Source organism: Python bivittatus, unplaced genomic scaffold (genome assembly GCF_059951505.1).
Source record: "Python bivittatus isolate LINGU-HERP-01145 unplaced genomic scaffold, Pbiv_v1 ctg000650_np1212, whole genome shotgun sequence".
In the NCBI taxonomy this organism is placed as follows: Eukaryota; Metazoa; Chordata; class Lepidosauria; order Squamata; family Pythonidae; genus Python; species Python bivittatus.
In genome coordinates, this window is record NW_028277093.1 from 2,638,641 (window position 1) to 2,666,175 (window position 27,535).

At 43.1% G+C, this 27,535-nt stretch overlaps 3 protein-coding genes and 1 long non-coding RNA gene across 11 annotated transcripts in view; 1 reads left to right on the forward strand and 3 right to left on the reverse strand.

Annotated features, from left to right (window-relative positions):
• Positions 1 to 741: 741 nt before the first annotated feature.
• On the reverse strand, positions 742 to 9,504 carry LOC103067284 (zinc finger protein 496-like). 8 transcript variants are annotated; one of them, XM_088151410.1, is made up of 6 exons: positions 9,278 to 9,504; positions 7,912 to 8,453; positions 7,479 to 7,587; positions 7,242 to 7,393; positions 4,605 to 4,713; positions 742 to 3,247 (listed from the first exon to the last, which is right to left on the reverse strand). In XM_088151410.1, exons 2-6 carry the CDS (start codon positions 8,311 to 8,313, stop codon positions 2,352 to 2,354), a joined length of 1,668 nt encoding a protein of 555 aa, XP_088007536.1. In that variant the 5' UTR covers positions 8,314 to 8,453; positions 9,278 to 9,504; the 3' UTR covers positions 742 to 2,351. The 8 variants fall into 8 exon arrangements, with proteins under 8 accessions (XP_088007536.1, XP_088007538.1, XP_088007537.1 ...); XM_088151412.1 differs by having other exon boundaries at positions 7,242 to 7,327; positions 7,912 to 8,504; XM_088151411.1 differs by having other exon boundaries at positions 742 to 3,244; positions 7,912 to 8,504.
• Positions 9,505 to 16,499: 6,995 nt separating this feature from the next.
• On the reverse strand, positions 16,500 to 21,219 carry LOC103060264 (zinc finger protein 213-like). Its single transcript, XM_007444387.4, has 6 exons — positions 21,003 to 21,219; positions 19,606 to 20,203; positions 19,249 to 19,375; positions 18,976 to 19,058; positions 18,230 to 18,356; positions 16,500 to 17,462 (listed from the first exon to the last, which is right to left on the reverse strand). Exons 2-6 carry the CDS (start codon positions 20,125 to 20,127, stop codon positions 16,780 to 16,782), a joined length of 1,542 nt encoding a protein of 513 aa, XP_007444449.2. The 5' UTR covers positions 20,128 to 20,203; positions 21,003 to 21,219; the 3' UTR covers positions 16,500 to 16,779.
• A 174-nt stretch (positions 21,220 to 21,393) lies between these two features.
• On the forward strand, positions 21,394 to 27,341 carry LOC148214504 (uncharacterized). The gene is made up of 3 exons (XR_015798062.1): positions 21,394 to 21,551; positions 25,455 to 25,827; positions 26,613 to 27,341. It is a non-coding gene; the product is annotated as an uncharacterized LOC148214504 (long non-coding RNA).
• The window catches only part of LOC103057972 (zinc finger protein 74-like), a 29,308-nt gene continuing 23,361 nt past the window's right edge, over positions 21,589 to 27,535 (reverse strand). Inside the window, exon 5 of the mRNA XM_088151348.1 lies at positions 21,589 to 23,603. Coding sequence (XP_088007474.1) covers positions 23,559 to 23,603 — 45 coding nt within the window. The 3' untranslated portion in view covers positions 21,589 to 23,558. The remainder of the gene's footprint in view (positions 23,604 to 27,535) is intronic.

The window sequence follows — 27,535 nt, forward strand, 5'->3', positions numbered from 1 at the left end:
CCCCTTCTTTCTTGTGGTGCCTTGGAGTCAGTTTTTCACTCCTGGCAACTGCCTGGGGAAGCCCCTGCAGTTTTCTTGGCGAGGTGTTTCGGAAGTGGCTTGCCCTTGCCTCCTTCCTAGGGCTGAAAGAAAGCGACTGGCCCAAAGTCACCCAGCGGGCTTTGTGCCTAAGGTGGGACTAGAACTCACCGTCTCCGGCTTCTAGCCTGGTGCCTTAACCACTACCCCAAACTGGCTCCCAATCCCATCCCATCCCATCTGCCTAAGCAACTGTTCACTGTTGTGGCTGTCACTGGAATGGATGAAAGAGCTCATTAGAGCTTGGAGGATTTTAATTCTTTTCTGTGTTGGGTAGAGTGCTATCATTTTAATATTTAATAATATGTAGCAATTTAATATTTAATAATATATTGCTTTGGGCTTGGGAGCTTGAAATTTCCTTCTGGTGTCCTGTCCAAGGCAACTAGCCCTGCCTTGGCTTCAGACTCAAGTTCACAAGGCAGATGGCTACTTCCAGACATGCTAGCTGGCCTTGACTACCCATGGTTTGAACAGGAGACCACCAGAAAATCCCATGGACATAGGCTAGAGAGGAAAGTAGGAAAAAACATCCCAGAATCAGTAATGGCAAAGCACCTCTGCATTCTTTCAAGGAAACAGCAGAGATGAGCTTCACTGTGATCTTATATACATCTTCGCATCACACATCCCACCATAGAGATCAAGAAGCCTCAATGTTTCACAAAACTTACCAGCACTCCATTTTCTGAATTTTTATTGAATTCCCTGCTTCTGCAAAACATGGGGAACAAGAGATAGGAAACTGCAACAAGACTGCTTTATACTGGAGGATTGAGTGATGGCTTAAACTTTATCTGCTTTGGACTGGATTATTAAACTGGTTATGATGCCTGACTTCACTCTCTAGAACCCATAGACTGGACTCAACCAGGGCTCCCAGTTTCCTTGTAGCTGGCACCCCTGTCCCTGCCACATCCCCAACCCCAACCCCAGCACCCCATGGCCTCTTCTTTCCTTTTCTCGGGTACAATGGGAGCCCTTCTATCCCCATTGCCAAATGCCAGCTGCTCAATAAAGTCACCAGCCTCAGATTTTGCCAAGGCACCTTTTTCAACATGGAGGATTCACCTTAAATTGGGAAGCTCCTGCTCAAATCAGGATGCGTGGCATGCCTGGGAGTCCCTCCCTCAAATACAGCATATTTAAGGACTGTGTCAAACATTATGCCCTGATAATGCTGACAGTGAATTTGGAGAAGTCTGGGTTAAAGGCCATTGCATTTTTTCTTATTGGCTCCTAAGAAGTTGATAAAGTCTCTTGATCCATTGTAATTTTAATATTTACTCCAAAGAAAAAGCAACCATTAATTTAAGAAGATGTCACCAAAAAAAGGAATGAGTAGAGAGGCAGAAAAAATAAATGATTAACACAGACAAAAATCCCGTGTAATACCCAGATTGCTCACAAGGTCCACCTTGAGATACCAATTCCAGGTGAAACAAATCTTGAAAATTCAGTTCCTCCCAATAAAAATGTGTATGCAACCCACATGCGTGAGTGCACAAATATGTATATTTGTACATATATATGCCTGTCAGAAACCACGTTCCACCAGGACAAAATAGTAAATGTACATGAATGAAAAGCAGGTAAAAACAAATTGTCAGTAAAATAGAGCGCCAAACTGATTCCTCTCTGCATATATCAACCATTCTCTCACATGTAGGAGGAGTCTGGTGGCACAAATTATGCATTTCAATGAAATGTATTAGTGAGAAAAGGTGTCACCAGACTCCTCCTGATTTTTGGCTACCATAGACTAACAGTTCTCCTACAATCTACGTACATGTACAAGAGCAGGGAGACAGTAGGCAAGCAGAGGAGCAGCCATTTGCATCTCTGGCCCAATTGTTATTCTACAACAGGGACTTTAGGCAATACTAACCCAATACAGTATATAGGACATAATTTTTTATAAGAAAGCCTTCACTTTCCCACTAGGTAACTAAGGTATATGATTTTAAAAGTTGGTGTCCCTGATGCATCCCACTGCAATATGCATTTGATATGTAGTTAGGTATCATCGGGTCAGATTGAACTCAGATGTTCAATATCTTGACCTATGTCTAGTCTTAAGTTGTAGCTCCACCAAGGACTTTCCTATATTCTCCTCTGCCCTGTCTTCCACCTTATCGCTTGTCTTCCCCTTCCTTCAACTGGCAACATATAGTATAATCATTTTTTTCTAGTCCACTACCAACTGATATCACATTTCTGCATCATGATCAGATGATCCTTGGCACGGGGATTCCTGAAATTCTTTCCACACTTTATGAATTTAGAGGTTTCTCCCCTGTGTGGACTGTTTTATGATAAGTAAGTTGACTGTTGCGAGTAAAGCTCCTCCCACATTCCATGCATTTGTATGGCTTTTCCCCTGTGTGGATCCTCTTATGGATAGTAAGATGATCACTCTTGCGGAAGTCTTTCCCACACTCCGTGCATTTATATGGTTTCTCTCCAGAATGGATCCTTTTATGGGAAGTAAATGAACTCAAGCCCCTGAAGCTCTTCCCACACTCGAGGCATGTATATGGCTTCTCCCCAGAGTGGATCCTTTTATGGGAAGTAAATGAACTCAACCCACTGAAGTTTTTTCCACACTCCAGGCATTTATATGGCTTCTCCCCTGTGTGTATCCTTTTGTGGGATATAAGGGAACTGCTCATACTGAAGCTCTTTCCACACACTGTACAATTAAATGGTTTCTCCCCTGTGTGTATCCTTTTATGGGTAGTAAGGGAACTTGAATGGTTGAAGTTTTTTCCACATTCCATGCATTTATATTGTTTCTTTCCTGAGGATATGTTTTGATATAAATTAAAAGAGAAGCTCTGATTGTAATTTTTTCTATGTTCTGTTTCATACGGTTTCTCTTTTGTCTGGGTTCTGCAATGTTTACTTAAATCAGATTTATCTTTGAATGTTTTCCCATGCGCTAGACCCTTTTCTGTTTTACTTCCTTTTTGATGTTCAACTGGATAGTCATGAATTTCTGCACTTTGAGAAGTAGCTGATTTTTCTCCACTGTCACTTGATTGGTTTTCTTCAGGCCTTTTTGGTCCCCACTGATTTTGAAACATCTCTTCCTGTAGTTCATGCTTGATTGTTTGCAAATGCAACATAGTTGATTTCTCATTATTCTTATTCTCCTGCCCATCATCTGCTTCAGGAAACAATGAACAAAAATACTATTAGAGTAAGGCAAAAACTTACAAAGTTATCATGGATCAAACCCACCTCTTCTTTCTTTTACAAACTTTCTGTCCTCTTTGTATAATTTGAGACAAAGATCACTGGACCATGTTTGATATTTCACAATGTACCAATATGAAACATTTATTCCCTACAATATGAGTGTTGTTTAAATTTCCATCATGTTAGATAAACAGATTTAAAGGAAGTCTAGGCAAAGAAAATAAAAATCAAATTATAGGAAGTTTTCTGTACATTTATTGTAGAAGATGGAATTTTAGGTAGGCTTTATAGCTTGTAGAGTTGCATAGGCATAAATGTGACTTATGCAAAGTACAGTTCTACCTTCTACTTTTTTTTTTTTGTAAATTTACAAACCAAATAACCTGGTCCAGCATTGTAATCAGATGCATTCAGGAAGCTCACAAACACAGATCAGAGAGTAATAGCTCTCTTCTTCTGTTCCTCCCTACCAGGTGATATTCAAGATATGTACCCAGAGGCAGTAATCAGCCATTATTACTCATACCCATTAATAGATTCTCCATGAATTCTTCAATCTCCTTGTAGAACATCTAATGGCAGCAAATTTCAGTTTATTTTTACAGTGAGTAAAGAGTAAAATCTGTGGCCTAGAGTATAGGATACTAAGTTGCAGATCAGCGTATTTATCAACATCTGATGCTCATCTGTCAATTTGTTTTTGATGAGATTAAATATAAAATGCAAAATTCACTTAAAATTCACTCACAAATCCTAGATGAGAATTGGCTACATCATACATCTAAGCAGGTCCCTGTCAATCTCTTCTTCTGCTGAGGTCCTGTAGAGGAGCAAGGAGAAGATCCTGGAGAAGATCTATGGCAACCATTAGTAAAACATGAGCATAGACTGGGAAAATGCTGTTGGGAAACTCTGGTAGGCTTTCAAGATTCTGCTATTATAACCTATAATAATAAAATAGAGTTCTAGTATTTCTTGTGGTGTCCATTTCCCAACCTCAAAGGGCTGACACCAATTTTGAAAGCCTGACAGTGTTTCCCCCTCCTTCCCTCTTATACCAAAGAAAGTCAAAGAGGACCAATCTTAAGTTTCTTTCTCATGCTTTGTTTTCCTGGGCTAAAGTTTTACTAATAGTTGCTGCAGACCTTCTTCAAGGTCATCTCCTTACTCCTGTATAGGTCTTCAGTTCAACGAGTCTTCTCCAACTTCTACCAGCTCTAGTTTAGCATATCTTGAAATACAGAACCAGTGTAATCGATTCTAATTTTAAAAAACATTTATCTATTTCTGGCAGAATACCTCTCTATTTCTCTTTATTTCCTTACCCAGAGAAGCCACATTCCTTGAATTCCCCAGCATGATTTCCCCGTGCAGGCCTCTTTGTTCAGGATCCAGTGGATCCCAATCCCCTTCACCAGAAAACAGAGCCAGCTCCTTGAAGCATATAGGACAGGAAAAAGAAATATCTATAAACATACAGGCACAGGAAGGCTCTTCCCTCTCATAACTCGCAAATCCCCAGTTAGATTGTTGCTACTTCTGTTGAACCCTCAATACTACTCAGCGAGAGCAACTACTGATGGGATGAACCTTGGAGGCACCATTTAGCAACACCTCTGATTCTTCCTGGCAAGCATTTCTAGAAAAATCCTGTTTTGCATCCTCTACACTCTTCAGCACCTATATGAAAATGCTAGGAGATTTTTATGAGAAACTATTAACATGCAGATGAAGTGCAGCCTTGGGTATCCTTCCAGGGAAGCTGCTGCTGCTGTTCTGAACCAGTGGATGAATGTGAGCTAATAAAATAAACTTATGGAGGAAATTATATTGACTGTGAAACTGAATTCCAGAGATTTGAGATTAACTTGGAAACCCCAAGAACCCTGATTATCAGCATTCTGAGATGCAACACTACTTAGACCAGTGTTCCTTCAACTTTTTTTCCTCTCAGGACCCCTTCCCACTTTTAAAAATTATGGAGGATTTAAAAATGACAAAGGACCCCAAAAGAGCTTTTGTTTGCATGGGTTATATTTATCGATATTGCCACATTAAAAATCAAAATTGATGCATACACTGCCACTACTACTTCTCATGATTTTTTGATGGGATTTTAATATTGTATTATTTTTCAACACAGGCTGGTAAATAATTGTGATTTCATGGATACCTGAGAAAGTCTTGGGCAACCCCCGGGGTCCTTGGCCACACTCTGAGAAACCCTGACTTAGACACAAGGTTTACATTTTTTTTTTAATCTGTTCAATTGTGTCAGATTCTCAGACACTGCCTGGACAAGTCCCTGCAGTTTTCTTGGCAAGGTTTTTCGGAAGTGGTTTGCCATTGCCTCCTTCCTAGGGCTGAGAGAAGTGACTGGCCCAAGGTTACCCAGCTGGCTTTGTGCCTAGATGGGACTAGAACTCATGGTCTCCCGGTTTCTAGCCTGATGCCTTAACCACCACACCAAACAGGCTCTCTACATTTTATAACAAGCTATTAATATTTTATTTTACTTACCATTTAAACAATAATATTGGGTATTTTTTATGGAATTCCATATTTTCGATCGGTTGTTAAATCTGATAAGCTTGATTTCCTTTGCATTGGTTTTACATGATTATATTTATTATAGTAATCAGCTGATTTGATTATTTATCTGGTTGCACAATGCAAATGCTTCCAAAAAGTGAGATAGAATTCTTTCAAATTAATATATAAAACATACCTATTTTTTCTAACTATTGCTATGTGTTTTCCAGATTACTTACTGAAAACCACCAAAGATACACAAAGGAGAATGTTCTGAAATTAAAAGTCCTGTTCTTTTGTGATAGAGATATTTTTTAAAAAATGCAAGACTTTCTCCATGTGCCTCTGATATTTTCTAGTAACTAGCTGGCTGTCAGTTAACTGACTCTTCAATAACAGTTGATTGAATGATTGCATCTAAAAAGTGCTTATTAAGAGCATCAAAACAAATCAGGCTTTGTTTTTGGACCTGGGGCTGCTCAACACTTGGATGAAGGAGTTGAGGGAGGGCATATCAAGTCTGTGGATGATGCAAAGCTTGGAGGACTGCTAATGCTTTAGAAGAAAGAGAAGCACAGAAAAAGATCTATACAGCCTTGCGCAGTGGGCTGAAATGAGTGAATTCAAGTTTAACAGGAAGAAAGATAAAGTTCTGAATGTGGGCAAGGAAAATTAAAGACACAAGTATAGGGATAGTATATATAATAGTATATCAGCAGTACTACATGTGAGAAGAACTTGGGTGTCCAAATCAACCACAAGTTAAGCGCGAGCCAGCAGTATAATGCAGCTGCAAAAAAGGAAAATGCCATCAGGAGCATAAGTTTCAGATCATGGTATATAACTTTTGCACTCTACTCTGTCTTGGTAAGACTCCACTTGGAATACTGTTTCAGGCACCAAAGTTCAAAAAGAACAGTGACAATTTGGGGAAAGTTCAGAGGCAGGCTGCCAAAATGGCAAGGAGTCCTGTGAGGAACAGATGAAGACTCTGGACATGTCTAACCCAGAGAAGAGATGACTAAGGGGGAAATATTACAGCAGCCTTCAAATATCTGAAGGGTTGTCGCATATAAGAGGGAGTGGACTTATTGTCTATTGCCACAGACACCAGAAGGTTAAAACTACAAGGAAGTAGGTTCAGGGTAGATGTTAGGAGGAAATTATCAGCCACTAGAACAGACTGCCACATGAAGTGATGAGTCCTCCTTCACTGGAGGTCTTCAAAAAGTGGGTGGATGGTTATCAGACAGAGATGCTGTAGTGGGATTCTGTACTGAAAGGGGTGGCGATTTAGATGAGCTCTTAAATCTCTTCCAACCCTATGATTCCATGGTATCAGATCTGCAGATGACTACAAATTGTTTTGATTTGATTTATATATCTGCCTGTCTTGCCAAGGCAACTCAACATCATTTGTGATGTCTTACCTGAAGCGGAGGCACAGATGCTGCTGTTTCTGCTCTGTTACCCCGAGGAGGCGATTCTACAAACACCGGCAATTTAGTTCTGTTCCCTGTGAGAGGGCCAAAATTGGTGGAAGATGACTTTTTGAAAGCATCATTAAAAATCTGGGGAGAGACTATACATAAGCGGTTGAAGAGAATGAGAGAAAGGTGGAATCTCTCACAAGAGCTTCAAACTGTTGGGAAGAAACCTTCCCTTACCTGTTAAGGTGTCCTGACTTGGATCTTCTTGGGAAACTGCCATTCCCTGAAAGGAACATACCCTTGCCTTGGAGCTTCCAATGACCACCTCCATGAAGGATCCCTGGGACTGAAATAACATCCAAGAGCAAAGAAATGGCATTAAGGTAATTCAAAGAGGTGGATTCTTCCCCTTCACCTCCAACTTCACAACTCAGTATGTTCAACTATGTCAACAGATGATGCTTATTACAATCATTTGACTTTGGGAAGTGGCAATGGAGTAATTTGCCTAAGCAGTTAACTAGTGCTCCTAGATACTTAGCTAACTATAGCTTCTATTAAATAATTAATTATTGCACTCACACTTTAAATCCAGAAAACAAGGGTAGTGAAACACTTAAACACTCAAGAATATTATCTGTTTGGAGCTACCAGCATGAAATGTTCTCACCTGCAGGTCTTCCTGCTTCTTTCCCTCTCCTTGGCTCAAGAGGAAGCCTTCTGCTAGGGCTACTGCCTGGGAGCTGGTCTCTGCTCCACATTCCCTGACCCAGCTTTTCACCTCTGGGGGCAGGATGGCCAGGAAGTGTTCCAGGACCATGAGATCTATCATCTCAGCTTTTGTGCTCCTTTCTGGCTTCAGCCACTGACTGAAAAGGTGGTACAATTGGCTGCACATCTCTCGTGGCCCTGCAACTTCCTCATACTGGAAGTCACTGAAGTGCTGGCACTCATCATGCAGACTGATGGTTTCTTCGACATTATTTTGCCCAGTTCTTCCTCCTCTGATCTCAGGGTGAGCAACACAAGGACCTTTTCCTGCTCCTTCCTCTGGTGAGTACTGTAAGTCCATTTTCTCTGCCTTCTCTGATGCAAGTCGAAATGGAACCAATGTTTCTCCAGGATCCAAAGTTACTTTTCTTGATAGGACCTGAACTACATGAAGAGACCCTGGACAACTCTCAGTCCTCTTTGCTTACAAGTAATTTTCAACTGCAGAAGATGAAATCCATGAAGGGAAAAAAGAGGCTTTCAGGCATGTATCTGGATGGAAGGGAAAATAAATGTCTAGAAATACAGAGAACGGCTGACCAGGATGTTCTCCTTTAGCCCTTTTGGCTCTTTAATGAAAATCCTCCTCCCCAAATCCTAATGCATCTCTTGTCTTTCTGCCTGAAGGGAAGAAAGATGCAAGCAAGCCATCACCGTGGGGAGAGAGCCTGTATTTAATCCAGCGAAGGCTCCATCCACCCAGGAACTTCAATCACTGAATGGCAGCACCCAACTCTCTCAGAGGTCCTGCCATTCATGCCATGAAAAGTCACCTTAGAAGAGGAACTGGAACATTTTGTGCGGGCAACACAAGAAGGCCGGGCCCCTTCCAAAAATATAACATGGAGGCTACAGATGGAGCACTCCCAATCTGGGCCGGGATCTGGCTAGAAAACCCAACTCTGCCTTCCCAGAGGTCCTGGGACCCAGCCTGGAGCTTGCATGCAAAGTGCTGAGTCGAACTGAATCTGGCCAGGTCATTCCCTCCCGCCTCGTTTGCACTCTTGGATTTCCACGCTTTCCTCCTTGGTAGAAACTTCTCCCCCGCCCCCGTCACCGATTTGCTGCTTCCTCCCCCCCCTACAGATTAGGGAGTGTTTTCTTCATGGGCAAATGGTCTCTTCTCTGATTTCCGTGCATGAGATTTTTCTCGCCCAGAAGAGGCGTGAAAAGAAGCCTCGGGGACTGCATGAGTTGGGGGACGCTTGGGGAGAAGGGACCCCCGCGCTCTGCACCCAAACAGGGCGTGCAATATTAAAGAATACCTCTCGCCGGGTTGAGCGCAGGTTGGCTTTAATGAGAAGAGGCCCCCAGGCACAGCCGCTCCGTCCCTGCCAGAACTTCTTGCAATCTCTTTGGGTCTTGGGATGCTCCGGGTGAGCAAGGACCTCAAGAGGGAAAGCTTTGTCTGCTGCACTCACTTCCGGTCGTTAACGACAACAACAACAACAACAACAAGAAGCCAGGGCTCATGTTCCAGAGGGAAAGCACGTGCTTCCGGCCATGCCAGGCGCATGCTCAGTTCTTTTCTGAAGTTCGGCGGCTGCCAATGCAGAGTGCGCCGCCTAGCGGGTCCTGCGTATAACATTCTGGGACCAGGGAAGCGGTGCCTTTATCTGTGCAGGCGCGGATAGGATGGGAATGGGGAAAAAATCTCCCTCCCAGGGGGAAGGAAGGCAGAGCTTGGAGATGGAGACACGAAAGGGCAGGGAGGCAGCTGCGGAGGGGCAGGGGAAGAGCTTTTGGGCTGCTCCATTTGGGGGCCCTGTGAGGACCGTCGAAGCAACATTTACAGCAGCGTTGTCCAAACTTGGCCACTTTAAGATGAGTGGACTTCAACTCCCAGAATTCCCCAGCCAGCATGGGGAATTCTGGGAGTTGAAGTCCACTCATCTTAAAGTGGCCAAGTTTGGACAACACTGATTTACAGAGACTCATGTTTGCAGACTGTAGCGTGGCCAACAGTTTCTGTTTCGGAGAGGTTAAAAGCAGGAGCATCCTGCGTGAACCTCTTTTTTTTGTTTTTTGGGTATTTGTGTATGTGCACAAATGGTTTCTCGGCCTTAGGGAGGGGCAAGTTTAAACCAGGTTTTAGCCTGGTTGGTACTTGGTCTGGAGACCACTAGGAAATTCCAGAATTGTAAGCTAGTTTGGAAGTCAAGAAATGTCCTAAAGAGGCAGTGATGAAGTTCTTCTGCATTGTTTGCCAAAGAAATTGCCATGATTCCCTGGGAGTTGAGCCAAAATGCTGAATAAAAACAGTTTAGCTGTTACATCATTCAGTTTTGGACCGGGCTGCTATTCCAACTTATATCTTTCAGGCCTGCTCCATTCCAACTTTCGCATGTCCCCCATCCGGCTACGCTTCTCTGGACTTCTCTTTAAAAAAAGGGCACGTTTATAGGTATGCACGTTTTCCCGTCTAGTGTGAAGAGAATATATAGTAGCAGAAGGCCATCTGCAAAAAGGTCCATCGTAATTTTGCCTGTTGCTCGCAGCAGAAAAGCCGCAAATAGTACTTCAGGAAGAGGGGTGGTTTCTAGAGGCCTCTGCTAATTTCTTAGGTTTAATAAATTCTGTATTTTGTCTTTTCAAGTGGGTTGTTGGCTTGTTTCAAAGGAAGGGCTTCTTCAGAATTGTTTGCTTCTGTCTCGAGAAAAAGAACACTGGGATTCTGCTGGTTTTCTGGGTACATGGTTGCGCCCATGCCTAGAACTCCCTTTCGTATGCCCAGAGGATGGTCATGTTAGACAACAATGTCAGAACTAAGCAGGGGTTGACCTTTGGTTGGGACATCTGGATTTGTGTGACAAAGTTAGTAGGAAATCAATTGAGTAAACTCTTGCAATTATATTTGTTAGATTTATATCCCACTTCCATCTGGGAGCTTGTATTTGTACACACTCCTCCAACTTTATCTCAATAACAACAACTCCGTGAGGTAGGTTTGGCTGAGACTAGTGTGAAATGCCTCCATGAACTTCCATGGATGAGGATAGACCTGAAACTGGATTTCCTTGGTCTGAATTCAACACTCACATTACTATTAAATAATCCTAACCCTTTCCTGCTGAGGACTAGTATCTTTGAAAATGGAAGTGCTACATAACCTGGATTCACTGCCACACCACAGTATTTTGGGGGCTTGATTATGTGCCATCAAGTCAGTGTCAACTCTAAGCAACCAAAAAGATAGATCTTCTCCATAACAATCTGTCCCTAACTTGGTTCTTCAGGTCTTCCAATGATGCCCCCATTGCCACTCTGAGTTCATAAGAGCAAACGTGTGAGAGTTACCATTTTTATGTACCAAGAATATTGTTTTATACAAAAGTCAATTATAAAAGTACTAACTAGCAGCAATATATATATATATATATATATATATTATCCTGGGTAAAATGTTGGGTGAAAATGGGCAATAGAAGAGCTGAATTTACACAATGCACCAAGGTATGATTTGCTTAGGCGTGGTTTATATACTACGAACAAGTTCAAATAATATCTATTCATCCATCCACCCATACAGCATCATTTATGAACAACAATTAGGCTTAGCATGTTGTATAAATTCAACTTTAGAATATTATTAAATATTTTATTATTTTTTATTTATGGGAGTGCTCCATCTGTAGCCTCCATGTTATATGGAGGGGTCCAGTCTCCAGGTGCTGCCCCCATAGAACGTCCCAGTTCCTTCTCCAGTGGCTTTTCAGGGCATGAATGGAAGGCTCTCTCGGAGAGTTGGGTGCTTGCCATTCAGAGGGTGAAGATCCTGGGTGGATGGATAATGATGATTTATTAGTCTGGTCTAGGTCCATATTTTACTAAGAGTGTGCCAGAAAGCGGCTAGGTTCAATCAACAACGCTAATGCAAAATAGCTTGGCATCATTATGTAGCCACAGCCCTTAATAATGTATTCACTAAATCATATGAAGCCCCCAAGGCTCTGTCATAAATTCCTTGCCTTTGTGCCCTAATGGGAAAGAGCCAATTTGGTATAGCGGTTAAGGCTCTGGATTAGAATCCGGGAGACCGTGAATTCTAGTCCTCCCTTAGCCACAAAAGCTGGTGGGGTGACTTTGGCCAGTTGCTCTTTCTTGGCCCAACCCACCTCACACAGTTGTTGGGGGAGAAAAAGGAGGGAGGAGTATTACATTCTATAAAATAAAGGTGGGATATAAATCTAATGAAAAAATAAATTCCTTGTATAGTAGGCTCTAAAAGAAAGTCCCTGAAGTAAATGCTGAAAGACTCTGAAAGTCAGTGCTGAGAATAACCAATCTAGTATAGGGGCCCTAAAAGAAGAGAGCTGGTTAGAGACTCTCAGCTGATTGGCAGGTGTCCCTCCACAATTAGAAGGCCCACACGAGGTAGCAAGAAGAAGAAAGAGTTAGAACCAACTTGAAAGAGACAAACTTGCAGAGGGAAAAGAAAGAGGCTGAGCCAGATGGAAGAAGGAATGGTACTTGAAAAGGGGTAGGAACAGAGGAGTCATTTCTGGCGGGAAAACAAAACCAGGACCAAACTAAAAGCTGGGGAGGAACCCCTGGAGGACATCATGATGTGAGCAAGATCTGTTGGAGAATGGAGAGTTGCTGAATGTGGGTGGGGTGTATTGTGTGTGCGGAGGGATGTCAGAGTTAATAAACCCAGGACTGGAGAGGAAATGAATTCCACAAAACTCCCCCAGGTCCAAAACTACCAGGGAGGGGTGTCCCTGGACACCTGAAAGTTGGGAGTGTTGCTACACACAAGGTTAGGTAAACATGTATAAGCACAGAGAGTCTGAAGGGATCCACCAAATGAAAGGCATTCCATGATTAAAGCCAAATTCAGCTCTCCTTCATTCAAGCTGGCCAAGAAATTACATGAAACCTTTGCAATAACAGGTCTCAAACTCTTTTTGGCTTTGAAACACAACACATGTTAGAAGGACTCTCTCAGTCCCAATTAGGAACTCTTATCTTTAATAACAATCATATTGTGAACAGGCAAAAAAGGTCAGATCCAATAATGCTTAACTTGAACAGGTACAGAAGTACAGAAGAAACACTACTTTCCTTTTGGGAAAATAATAGTACTTCTGAATTATCTTTGCTTTTATGCCCTTCTTTGAGAGTGATTTTATCCTGTTACTGTATTAAAGATATTAAGAAGCAGTTTTGTTATGGAGTATCTACTGATCTGAGGTGTAAAAAAGATGATGGCTGTGGAACATGGTGCAAAGCAACATGATACTTAAATAGAGATCCAGAAGGGGAAAAAAATCCCAGAAACATTGAAGGAAAGCACATTCCTACATGGAAAAAGTGCTCCAGGAGATATTATAGAAAAACGTATCTCGGGAAATGTAGAACGGTGGAGAAATGGGATGGGGCCATTACATCGACCCATCTCACCCAATCTGACAGGAAGGGTATGTTATGGACCCTGTCGGCTAAAGAATTTTGGCTGGCGGGGTCTAGGGGGAGACCCTTTCTGCTGTCACCCCCGCCCTGTGGAACATCTTGTCCCCTGAGGTGAGATGGGCTCCCACTCTTCTGGCCTTCCGGAAGAGCATCAAGACCTGGCTCTCCCAACTAGCATGGGGACCCAATGGGGATTCGCAGCACTGGGCATGGCTGGTGGCTTGAAGACGGTCTCTCTGTCTTTTAACTTTTGTATATTTTTGTATAGATATATATAGCTTTCTTTTTTACTTGTAAGCCGCCTAGAGTCACTTATACATCGAGATGGGCAGCGTATAAATTTGATCGATCAATCAATCAATCAATCAATCAATCAAATTAAATGCAGGGTGCCAAAGGTAATTTCAGTAAGTGAAGTGGAATCCTTTGAAAAGACCAAAGACAGGGAGAAAACAGCCAATATAAAATATAAAGCTATTTTATTTTAAAAATGTAAGGAGAAATGCATCTATTCTGTGAGGAGTTAAGCAGAAGACAATTAAAAATGGCTCTCCTAATTTTTTTTAACAAACTAAGAGAGATCTCCAGAGCCTCCTGAAACTGCAAGAAACTGTAATTGAATGTCTCTTAAATACTGTGAGGTGATAAAGGAACAGAACGGATTGAAAGAAAAATTACAGCAGCCAGAAGAGCAGAAAATGCAGAAACACAGAGAACCAGTGTGAAACAATCTATGTTGGGAGAGTCAGAAAAAGAAACAAGGGAGCAAACTTTAGTAGAAGGAGCGCAGCTGGAGGAGAACGATTGAAAACGACCACTAAGAGCAACTAAAACTGCAAAAAGGCCCTTTTCTATCTTGGTGGGGAAAGGTCAGAATTTGTCACTATGGGGGAAAGCCTCAGTCTATTAAAGGACTTTCATTACGATGAGGCCATTTCTCTACTTCTAAAGATTACACTTAATTTTGTTTTTGTCTTCTATGATTGTATGCCAAGCATGATTTTATACACTTCAGTAACATCCCCTTTTACCTGCCTTTTTTAAAGCTCAAGAGTCCCAAATGTTCTCCCCTGCTCTCATAAAAAAGACGTCCCTGACTCCTCATCATTTGCATTCCCCTCTTTTGCAGTTTTTTCGCCTATTATGCCTGTTTTCAGACAGGGCCACCAGAATCATACATAGCATCCCCCATGCAAAGATGCCAGAGATCCGTAGAAAGGCATTGCATGGTTGGCAGTTTCATCTTCAGTCCTTTTTCTAATGATACCTAACATGGCATCCTTTTCACAGCTGCCGCAGGTTGATTTGCCTTCTTCGCTGAGCAATTCACTACATTCCACAACTCCTGGTAAGTTACATAGAGTCATACTCCATCAGTGTACATGTCAAATGCTCTGTGTGTATACGTCTGCCATAATGTGTAAAATAATTTATGCTTATTAAATTAAAACATTGCTTGGTTTCATCATCCAATTAAAATAGTTCCTTTTGGAGCTCCTTACAAGCACTTCAGGTTTTCGCTATCTTGAATGATTCAGTAATCTGAAACCTGGGCCAAGTCACTGCTTACATTTCTGCAGCTGTTCTCTCTCTTTGCCCTCTTCCCTCTCTTCAGACGATCTCCCCTCCCAAATTTTCTATTCACTTGCTTCGTGAATATGAGTAACTTCTGCAAAAGGGGGCAGTTTGCTGCTTGCCCCAAGTCAAGAACATGTATGAAGAAATGAATGGCCACTGCATTTTCTTCCAGTGGCTTCTGAGTATGAAATGGTTGATAAAAGTGATAACTCTGACATATTCATTTATCTGTAATTAGCCTATTTTATACAAACATAATGGGTTCATGAATTTAAGACGATGCCCTAAAAAAGAAATAGACATAACAAAATAATAATATATTTAAGACAAACATTCTGTGCCATGTCCAGGTTCCCTTCTGGCTGTCAAACTTAAGATGCCAACAGATAGCAATCTTTGAGACTCCCTCCATCTCTTCTAGGTGTATGTGTGACCCAGGCATGTGTGCGTGCATTTAGCTGTCAGAAGCTACGCTTCAAAAAGGGCAGGCCCATGTCAAAAGAAATGTTAAGTGAATTATTAAAATATAAAAATTAATTAACAGCAAAATAACCAGATCTTCATCTACATATATGAAGCATAATCTCATCAGTAGGCATAAACATAGGCACGCATACATGTTCTCCTTCCTTTTTCCAGCAGGAAAAGAGGAGGAGGAGGAGGAGGAGGAGGAGGAGAGGGGGAGATTTGGGGAATGGGTAGCTACACTGGAAGGAGAAGAAAAGAAAGGCAAGGATAAAACTGGAGACGAATGAAGGATGGCAGAAAGGGGAAAAGAGAGAGAAACTCTTAGGGAAAATAAGTTAAATTTCAGCAAACCAGCATAGCAGCAAGGATAAGTCCCAGCCCCAGTAGATGAGTTAGGTTTAGATAGAACATTGGGCTAATGTTCGATGGGATTCATAGCATAGTCTGCATTTTCACACGACACCCGATCTTTTATTTCTGAAAGGGTTACTCTTTTCAACAGATATAAAGAAATTCCCCATCCCAGTTCATTCGGTAATTAGTTTGGGGAGTGGGAACCCTTCCCACCACTGGGTATGTAGGATGTGTGATTTAAAAAAACAGTTTGGATCCCTGAAGCATCCTACTATACACACACTCAGACACACACACACAGTGTTCATTGAATAAGGTTAGTTAAGTGGGCTCGATTCCAGATACTGGACAGAAACAAAACCATCTTGCTTCTAAGACTGACTCGTAGGGCTTTCAAGGACTTTCTGTAATCTCTTTGATCCTTCCCAGGTGTTTCCTCTTTTGTCTTCTCCTTCATCTCCTTCATTCAATCATGCCAGGCAGAGATTTCTCTAGTCCATCATCAACTCATGTAATGTTTTTGCTTGCCTCAGAACTGGAATCCCTGATGTTTTTCCACACTCAGGGACCGTAAACAATTCCTCCCTAAATGGAACTTTTTATTAGAGCTAAAGCTCGTCGTAATGAAGTCTCCCTACACTCCAAGCTCATCGTAATGAAGTCTCCCTACACTCCAAGCCTGTGTATAGTTTCTCCCTCCTGTGAATCCTTTTATGTGAAATAAAGGAACTCAGGTCACTGCAGCTTCTTCCACACTCCATGCATTCATGTGGTTTCTCCCCTGTGTGGACTCTTTTATGGAAAATAAGGTGATTGATCATCCTGAAGGCATTTCCACCCTCCATTCATTTACAGGGATTCTCCCAAGTGGGTTGTTTTATGGGAAGTGTGGTTACTGTTCTTGCTCTTTCCACATTCTATTCATTTATCTCCTTTCTCCTTCAAGACGATCCTTTTATGAGATGTAAGGTGACTGATCATAGTGAAGTCTTTGCACACTCCATGTATTTAAATGGTTCTCTGCTATGTGGATCTTTTTATGGGAAGTAAGGTTACTGCTCCACCTGAAACTTTTTCCACAGTCCATGCATTTGTATGGTTTCTCCCCTGTGTGGATCCTTATATGGGATGTAAGGTTACTGTTCTTGCGGAAGCTCTTTCCACATTCCAGGCATTTGTATGGTTTCTCCCCTGTGTGGATTCTTTTATGGGCATTCAGATTACTGCTCTTACTGAAACTTTTCCCACACTCCATGCATTTATATGATTTTTCTCCGACATGGGTGCTTTGATGTAAAGAGAGAGGGAGGCCCCAGTTATAATTTTTTCCTTGTTCTCTGTATTCATATTGTTTCTCTCTGGTGAGGGTTCTACAATATTCACAGAAATTGGATTTATTCCTGAATATGTTTCCACACCCTATACATTTTTTCTCTTTGTGATATTGTTGGGGTACGAAGACATGGATTTCTGCACATTGCAATGTAGAAGATTTCTCTACCTTATTGTTGAATTGGTTTTCCTTAGGCCTTTTTGGTCCCCATGGATTTTCAAAGAACCTTTCTTTAATTTCATTTTTGACCGTTTGCAAATGTTCCACTGCTGGCTGCTTATAATTCTCAATCTTCTGCCCATCACCTGCTTGGGAAAAAAAAAAAGAAAGATGAGATAATTTAGGCATAAACTGAGAGTGCTAACAAGGATCAAGATGCATTAGTTGCATGTTTTATATGAATATTATCAAGATTTCCCCCTTGTTTTCATTTCTTCTGGGCCATGTGGTATTTTTCTTGACTTCTGGTGCTTCTTCTTATTTGCTGCTGGAAACCACTGTCAAGTGGTTAGGATAAACTACAGGTTGACACCAAGGCAGTTGATGGATCATGACCCACAAGGTTTCACATCCTTGAAAAAGTTGGGCCAGAGTTTAGAAAGGACCTTCAGGTACCACTGAATCTGAAATCAGCAGCTACATCAATTAGATTTTGGGCCAAACAGGTGGGAGAGCCACCTAGGTGGCTGGTCACACCTCCTAGTCAAGCTGAGAGAACAGCCCAATTATTAGGAGTTCCATCCATCCAATTAACAGTGTGGGACTATCTAGGCTTCCAAAACCCCTCATTATAGGGGTTCATCACCATCATCATCACCAAGAAACAGAAAGACAAAAGTTGCTCCTGAGGCAACCTGCAAAATTGGACAGGCAGGACCAGAAATAGATTGGGAGGGTGCTCTCTGCTCTTTATATAGACAGCATGAAGATTTTAGCCCTGCCTTTCAGAGGAGCAATCCAGTTAAGGAAGTTCTACTCCACTGTAGAAAAAGAACAGACAAGCATTTCCTCCAAGAAATAGATTACTTTTCCCTAGATAACATTTGAACCCAGAGCAAAGAGGAACCCTTACGTATGGAGGCCACAATCTTAGCATTTTCCAGCATGACTTCTGTGTACATAGTTTTCTGGTCAAAATCCAGCAGAGCCCATTCCTCCCCAGAGAAATTAATTGCTACATCCTCAAAAGAAACTGGATCCTGGGAAAGGAAGAAAATATTCCTATTAATATACAGTTCCAGGAAGTATTCACAAATTCTGTTTCTTAATGAAGAAATCCCCAAGATCAGTTTTGACACAGAGAATATGAGTATCTTCCCTAGAGAAATCTGTCACAGAAAATGGAGAGTTCAAACCTGACTGATGACATAGTTGGGACAATATTTCATTAATCTAACTTATCCTGCAGATCCTTCAGTCCAATTCAGAGACAGCCACACCAAAAGCTAGGTTCAACTGATAGGACAGACTCTGGATGAACTATTGATCAAAGGCTCAAGTCCTTTCTGGAAGATGGTTTCATCAACAACCTGTTCAGAGAATGCTATGTGATATTTTAAAGAGTGGCTAATGTTAGCCCTCAGGGATCAATACAATACTTATTCCAGACTTACATGAAGATTTTGGGAGATGTCCTTGAAGGAATAACACATGATCCTATTAATATGCAAATGGTTGGGAAACTGCTCATGTTTTTAAAAAATGGCTAGATGGGACCTCACAAAGTGAAGCAAGTGGGTCTGGAAAAGGAATTCAGCTCATTGGATGCTCTTTGATTAAATCACATTTCAACTTTGGGAAGTAGAATCCTCTTCCTACCTGAGCTGGAAGCAAAACTGCTGTTTCTATTGCACCACAAAGAAGAGATGTTTCCACAGGTACCATCAGTGCTGTTCTATTCTCTGACAGTGAAACAAAAGGTGTAAAGTACTTGTTTTTAAAACATCCTTTGTACATTCTGGAGCAAAACTATACACAAAGGCCATTCTGGCACATAAGGCTGAAGTACTATTGAAAATGAAGCTCATGAATTAAAGCTCAGGCAATGTAAAGTCCTGAGGGCTGTACTGCATCAGAAGGATTCTCCTTTACCTGAGGATGAGATCTGAGATGAGTCCTCCTGGGAGATCCCTCTAAAGGTGAGCTCCTGAGAGGAATATGATGTGTCGCCCCATGCTTTGGGACATTCAGCAGCCACCTCCATGAAGGGCTCATGAACCTGAAGCAGCAACCAAGGGAAAAGAGTACATTACTGTCCCCAAGTCAACAGTTTTCCCAGGAAGAACTTGGATTTTCATATCTTGTGGGAGAGTAATAGTATAATCTGCTTAGTGAGGAAATGAAATATCTTCCTGATTTTCTTAGCCCTAGAAGGGAAGCATTTAAGAACTTAATACCACTGGTTTTCATACTGTGACCATCTTGAGTAACCTGGTGACATTCTCTCACCTGCATCTCTCCCTGCTCCTTCTCTGCCTGGCTCAGGAGGAAACCTTCGGCCAGAGCCACTGCCTGGGAACTGGTCTCCGCTCCACACTCCCGCACCCAGCTTTCCATCTCTTGGGGCAGGATGGCCAGGAACTGCTCCAGGACCACCAGGTCCAGCATCTGAGCTTTTGTGTGCTTCTCTGGCCTCAGCCATTGACGGTAAAGGTGGTGGAGTTGGCTGCAAAGCTCTCGGGGTCCCTCAACTTCCTTATAGCAGAACTTCTTGAAGGGGTGATGTTGTACAACCCAACTGGTAGTTTCTTCTTCCAGGATGTTCTGCCTGGACCTTTCCCAGAATTTCGCATGAGTCCCAGCCAGAATGATATGGGGGACTTTTCCTTCTCCTTCCCCTGCTGTGTACTGCGAGTTTGTTTTTTCTCTGGGCTGAAATGCTGTTCCAAACAAATCCAGTGACTTTCCTAGATCTGCAAAGCAGCTTCCATTTATAGGAGCAGAACGACAAGAAGAGCCCCCTTGAGCCATCTTTGGGGAAGGCTGACTTTTGTTCTGAGACAACTAAAATCTTTACTCACTATGAAAGATGATTTCAGCTGCCAAGCTAAAGGGAAAAAGAAATAAACAATTAAGGAAAAACAGAATATGTAAACCAAGGTATTGAAGAACATTCTTATTCAGAAATCTTTGCCCTTTGGAATTTTGTTGTAAAAAATTCTGTGGGTGACCCTGTAATCACACCCCTTTTGGGAGGAGACACTGAAGGATAAGAGCAAAGTAGACATTTTTGCAGCACAGGAAGCTGCAGATGCCACAGAACTTGGCTGGTGCTTCTCACACTGACCTCTGGTTTGCACAGAATTTCTCCCACAGCGCAGAACTAATGGCCTTTTCTCCCTTGGAGATAAGCTGCATGCCCACCCCTTAAAAACTCATTTCTTGGTAGGGAAAAATAGAGGACCCACACTTTGGGGCCTTTCTGCCTGCAGGACAGCCTCTCCAGCAGTGAACCCAGGACCCCTCCCAAGATTAAGAAAGTGGCCACAGGGGGAGGGGTCCCAGGCTGGCTCAGGGGCCAAAGAGAACCGCCTTCGCTTCCTTGGTTCTCTTTGGCTCAGGGGCTGAAGAGAACCAAGCAGGCAAGGGTTTTGCAGGCCTCCTGGGCCATCTTTGCTGCTACCACTGATGATGATTGCAGGGAAAGGGCCAAGCTAACCCAGGAGGGGTCTGCCTTTGCTCACCTCCTCCCTGGGCCTTTTCGCCTGCTTCCCCTCATTTGCGGCTGGGGAGTTTCCAGGACAAAAGAACTCCTCCCCCCCCCCGCCCCGAACACCCATCAGCACAACATTGCAGGCAAAAATCCCTGCCAAAGAAAGTCCCCCAAAGAGAAAGGTCTCTCTTGCCTGGTGTGACCAGGGGATGAAGCAGGTTGATCCAGGCTTCCTCCCCACCCAAACTCCAGATCTCAGAGAAGGGCCTGGAGGAGGATCGGGCTTCAGCTTCCTCACGGCCAAGCCTGACTGTTGCTCGCTGGCAGAACAGACACACATTCGCGGACGGCTCTCCTTTCTTGCAAGGGCTTCCCTCACCCTCTTTGTGCCCTGGCAGCTTATGGGTTAATGGGAGAGAGTGCTTTTTCCTAGCCAGGCTGCGGACGGAGACTGTCACTTGTGCCCTCCCTTTCAAAATCCTGTTGGAATCCTCCCCTGGGGAAAAAGTCCTCTTCCGCCCACTTCTCTGGGCGTTCCAGTGCAAGGATCCACGAGATGGCAACCTCTGCCAACAGCCTCCTTGATTCACAGCTCATCCTGTCATAGCTTCTTTTTTAAACTGTACCCAACTAGACTAACCCAGACTCAGGAGAGACACAAACGCCCTGCACCTGGACAGGTGGCTTCTTTATCTCTCCCTATAAGAGTTGGGAGGTGTATAAACAAACATAAAAGTGACCTGTGAGTGCTTCCTATATTCCATTCTATTGCTATCTCTATTCTACTGCTACGATAATTACTGTTATATGATGACAATGTTTATACTATTACTATTCAGTTACTATTACGATTACCTATTACTCTACTACAATTACCTATATATTATGCTCTATACTATTGCTAGTATGCATTAACATTTCTTTCTTAAGCCTGTTCTGCCTTAAGTCCCCCCCTCCCCTCCGCCGAGATTTCTTCTTCTTTTTCTGCATGTAGAGCTCTTGCACCTTCTTTACATTGTGCTTTGTCTTGCTGTGCTGCTATGCTTCTTCTTCTCCTCTCTTTTGGACCATCCACTCCTTCTGAAGGAAAAACACCTTCTTTTGTTTGGCTGGTGGCTGGAGAGCTCCAGAACACGCATCTCCTCCTGTCTCCTCCCATAGTCATTGTCAAGATTACAACTTTATTGGCAACTCTGCTGTGCTGATGCTGAGAAGAAGGCTCAGATGGGAGGGAAAGAAGACAGCACAGGAGCCTGCAAATTCGCTAAGCAGCCTGCTCTTCCACAGCCCCAAAGAGACTTTAAGGGAGAAGGCAGGACGTGTGTGATACATTGATGGATTGATTACGTACCATCAAGTCAGTGTCAGCTCTTAGTGACCACGTAGGTAGGTTTTCTCCATGATGATCTGTCCCCAACCTGGTCCTTCAGGTCTTTCAAATGGTGCACCCATCGCCAGCATAACTGAGTCCATCCACCTTGCTGCTGGTCATCCTCTCTTATCTTTCCTTCCACTTTTCCCAGCATCAGAACCTTCTCCAGAGAGCTGGGTCTTTGTATAATGTGTCCGAAGTAGGATAATTTGAGCCTGGTCATTGATGCCTCAAGTGAGAACTGTGAATTGATTTGCTTGATGATCCCTTTTTTTCCCCCTTCACTGTCCATAGTATTCTCAGGAGTCTTCCCCTGGGTGTGTTGCATATAAGATCACATATCTTTTGTAACATGTGGCTCTTTTTATAAACAGCACCCTTTAATCTTTAGATTGATCCTGGAAGGCAGACCTTAACCTGGTTCAGCTCCACTTGAACCTTGACCTTCAGTTCTGAGGAAAGCTTCCAGCACGAGCATCCAAGTCTGGGAAGCTTCTTGGAAGGCAGCCAGGCTCCCTTTAGCCTCTGAGCCAGTCTGGGACCTTCCCCCCATGGGATGGGCAGGCTTTCTCTCATGGGGCTGGGGAGAGGCTCGGGGCATCCATTCTGTGCAAGCTTCACAGCTCCACCCCAGAGGATGTGAGCTGAGTGCAGAGCACCTGATGGGAACATCCAAGACATCTTCAGCTCAGAGGATCTTGGCCCCTGGGCTGCAAAAGCTGCTCTCTGTAATAGTTTGGGATGCTGAGATTTTTCAAAAAAGAATCTGCAATCAATGTCTTAGATTCCTTTCCAGGGAAAGAGAGGGCTTGGAATGAATTCCAGAATCATGCTCTGCATGTGTTTCCTGTCTTCTTTCTTTCTCTTCCATCTTCTGATAGAAACAAGTCTCTTTGAGTTGGTGGTTTCTGTTTCCTGCATTTTCTTTTCTAGACATTTTTCATTGTTTTCTTTCAGTCTGTTCTCTTCCTGTGTGATTTCAAGATATGTATTCTCTATCTTTTTTTTTAATCTCATATTTTATGCAGAATATTTTCAACTTTTCTATTTAATGCCTTATAAAATGGATGTTTCCCCTTTCAGGATCTTCCTGTCCCCTCTCTGCTCCTTAACAAAACCAAGTCTGTAGACATCATAAAAGTTGGATGATAGTGTTTCCTCTAGAAAAGCTATCTCAGAGAGGATCAGAACCTGAAACAATTCAATCAAGAGCCCACTAAAACTGTCATTTGGCCAAAAATGGAAAATTACTCAGCACTAAAAACTTGGGGGGGGGGGAATCCTTCACTATTTTGGCTGTCACTGGATGGGATCAAAGATCTCATCCACACTTGAGAAGGATTTTAAAGTTTTACTTATCTGCCCTGTATTACAGAGTTAACTGTTGCAGGAAGTAGCAGATTTGTCCATTCTGCTCTGGGCCTGGAAATGAAGAAAAGCCAGGCCTTTTTAGTACTTGAATAAAAGAACCAGGAAATCTCTTAATAGGCTAGGAAGTCAAGAATACATCCCAGAATTCACTGTGCAAAGCATTTCCATTTTCTTGTAAAGTAAATTATATGGGTATTTCAGTGTACTCACCAGGAACTGAGCTTCACCTTTTCCTTACATAGCCCATGATATCATTAATCCCACCATGAGTACGTAGACATATTAGCCATGAGGCAAGTCCAGGAAGTCAAGTGCATTGAACAGAACAAGCCTCTTTACTCTGTTTTCCTGACAAAGGCATTTGACACTGTAAACAAGGAGGCTCTCTGGGTCATCCTGAGATGTTATGGATGCCCGAGGAAACTTGTGAAGTTGATTCAGCTACTTCTCGATGGAATGACAGGACAGGTCCTTTACGATGGTGATACGTCAGTTGCAGTTGCCATTTCCAATGGGGTAAAACAGGGTTGTGTCCTAGCCCCAGTCCACGTCAGTCTGTTCTTCACTTGCATGTTGCCATGTGCTGTCCAAGGTCTGAAGGAGGGAGTGTACATCAGGTACCGACTGGATGGATCTCTCTTTGACCTTCGCTTCTTGAATGCATGGACAAAGTGCCTCCACAGTCATTCAAGAAACCCTCTTTGCTGATGACTGTGCGCTTCTGGCACACAAGGATAGTGATCTACAGTTGATGCTGAACAAATTCTCAGACACTGCTACCCTCTTTGGCCTGACTATCAGCCTGAACAAGACTGAAGTACTCTACCAGCCCATGCCAAATACCAACCCCATAGAACCAAAAATCACTGTTGATGACACCCAGCTGATAACTGTCAACAGCCTCAATTACTTGGGAAGCATCATCTTGAGCGATGGGTCTTTGGACAAAGAAATTGACTCCAGGATCAGTAAGGCCAGCTAGGCTCTGGGGCGGCTGTGTACTGGAGTGCTCAGTCAACACAACACCTGTATCTCCACAAAGCTGAAAGTCTACAGAGCTATGGTTATCCCTTCTCTCCTATATGGATGTGAGTCATGGACTCTGTATCAACGACATATCAAACAACTGGAGAAATTTCACATGCACGCCCTCCGCTCCATTCTTGGCATTCATTGGCAAGACTGTGTCTCCAACCCGGAGGTCTTGGATCATATGGAGCCCCTGGTTATCAGAGCCCACATGTGGTGGGTCATCAGAATGGACAACCAACATATGCCTCACCAGTTGCTCTACGGTGAACTGGAGACCAGAAAGAGATGTCAAGGATGTCCACAGAAGTGCTACAAAGATGCTGTGAAGGAAACCCTAAGCCACCATGACATCCAGCCAAGGGAATTAGAAGCTGTGGCTGCTGACAGAACATGCTGGGAAGCCCTGTGGTATGAAGCCTACACCAGCTTTGAAGACTGGCGCCACCAAAAACTGATGGAAAATCATGAGTGGCATCACAGAGTAACACCCACAGTTATTGTAACAATGGACTTCCATTGTGCTAGACTGTGCTAAACTGTGCGCTTCCAGACTGGGACTGCAGAGCCACCTCCATGTTCACAGATGAACTGCACAACAGCGTGTCTTCTTCAAACCTGAAGGACTACCTATTATACTTGTTGCAGTTTTCTTCTTAGCGCTGCCCTCGGGCTGAACTGCAAGTGGCTGATGGAGGCTTCTCTTCTTTTGGCTAGATAGGATTATAGGGGGCTTTGTTCCCTAGAGCGGGCAGGGAACAAGTTGGGTTTGATGGGAGTAGACAAAGAGGGGAGCTGGGTCTTGTATGAGAGGGGAGGGAAAGGGTGCAGTCTCCATTTTGGGGTGCTCCATTTTCTTTTTCTCCTTTACAGCAATGGCTGAAACCCTTTAAGGGAAAGGAACTCTAAAGGGAGATCTGAAAAAAGAAAAGGTTTCTCTCGCCTGGGGCCAGCGGGGCATAGGTAGATTGGAGGAGCTGGAGCTCCAGGATTGCCCTCACCCAAGATTCTAATTCTGAAAAAAGGCGCATAGGAAGACTCGATGTTCAGCTTACTGGCAGCCACCACAAGCGTGACTTGTTTGCTAGCAGCACAGATGCAGCGTCACATGTGGGTTTCCTTCCCAGAAGGACTTCAGCAGGTTCTTTCTCTCCAGGCTAAGAGATAAAGGAAGAAAGTGCTTCTCCTTAGAAAGGTGACCCTCAGGGTGAGCTTGGAACTTCCTCGCCTTCTCCTCATTGTCCTGGTGAGTTACCTCCCCAACGAAGGTGCTCTTCCCTGTGTTTTTGGCTGAAGTAGAAGAGAACGCCCCATGCAGTGGATCCTGCACGCTGTGCTTGGAGACGTTAGAAGGGGGAGGGTGGGAAAATAGGGTTGATGCCCAAAGATGACGAACGTGAGGAGTGGCGATCTTAAGAGGGAAGCAGGAGTAGATCTTTCAGAAAAGCCCTATATATGGGGAAAAAAAAAAGTCATGTTTTAACTATCTTTAAGGAGAAACAAGAGAGAGAGAAAGGGAAAGGGGTTGCTGCACTGGAGAAAGGAAAGGGAAGAATACAACTAGAGATGAGCAGGGGAGGAAATGAAGGAAGGAAGGTCGGTCGGTCCTGTAGTGGCCTTAGAGAAAGCGTTACATTTTAGCAAGTAAGCGGAGCATATCAGGGATAAGTCATCCAGAGTTGTTTAGGATTAACGGTTGGCAAATGTTTGGTTGGCTGATTTGATTGGATGGAATTTTGTGATTGTTTTTCTGGTTTGGATTGTCCTTTGGGAAGGGCTTGTAACACTAATGATCGTAAGTGGTTCAGGTGCTGGACTAGAAACCAGAAGACCATGAGTTCTATTCCCCCTTGACACGGAAGCCAGCTGGGTGACTTTGGGCCGTCATTCTCTCTCAGCCAACCCACCTCACAGGATGGTTGTTGTGGGAAAAAGAGGGCATTCACCTTGAGTTCTGATGTCCCTTTTAAAGAAAGAGCTTGCCTTGGCACCCATGGCCAGCTGAGCCAATTTTTTGTTTTTGTTTTTTAGGATTGAGGCAATGACATCGAGGGAATGCAGGCAATGCCACAAAACACTCTTTGCCACTACAAGATTTTACAGAGAAGCATAAGGGAAATATTATCCAGAAAGATGCCCGTTCTGGTGCCCGAGGCTCCTTCAAGACAATGGACGATACCTGACTGATCAAATGGAGCATAGCACCTTCTGTATGGTCTCTACCAAAGTACAAGCATCCCTGGCTGCCTTTTGTATTTCAGATTTCACTTGGTTTGATTATAAATTTGTCCTTGGGATAAGTGCCAAGGACATCCTTACCTGGGTGGCTTCCTCAGCAAAGGGGCAGGACAGTCCTGTTTGACATTTCAACACAGTACTAATTCAACAACTGGATGCAGTTGTTGCGAGAGGTCCCTCAGAAAGTCCAGTGAGATTCTATCAATATGCAAATGATGTCAGATTGTTGGGAAACTGCTCCTGCTTTGAAGAATGGGGTAGTTGGGAGCTAATAAAGGGAAGGGAACTGGATCTGGAAAAGAGATTCAGACATTTTGGATGAGGTGGAATGCTCCTTTAATAAATTATACTTGAAGGAGGGGTATCTAATATGTTTACTTGGCATTAATTGTACATTACCATGAGTGCTTGTGGAGTATGGCAGAATAAAAACATCATAAATAAATAAAGCTCCTGGATGCAAGTAGTGTTCGCTTCTGAGATTCCAAGATGGGAGGCAAATCCAAAGACCAGTTTCTGCTGGAGAACTTATGAAGACCTCTTGATCAAAGAGCTTCTCACTACAATTTTAAGCTCTTGATGAACTTGAAATATATGTTTTATGTTTATGATATATATGTTTTAGTCATGAATCCAACCAATCTTTCATGAAATGTGTTTCCTTTCCTGGATGCCTTATTAAATCCCCTACAGTTTGCAGATTATAAATAAAAGAT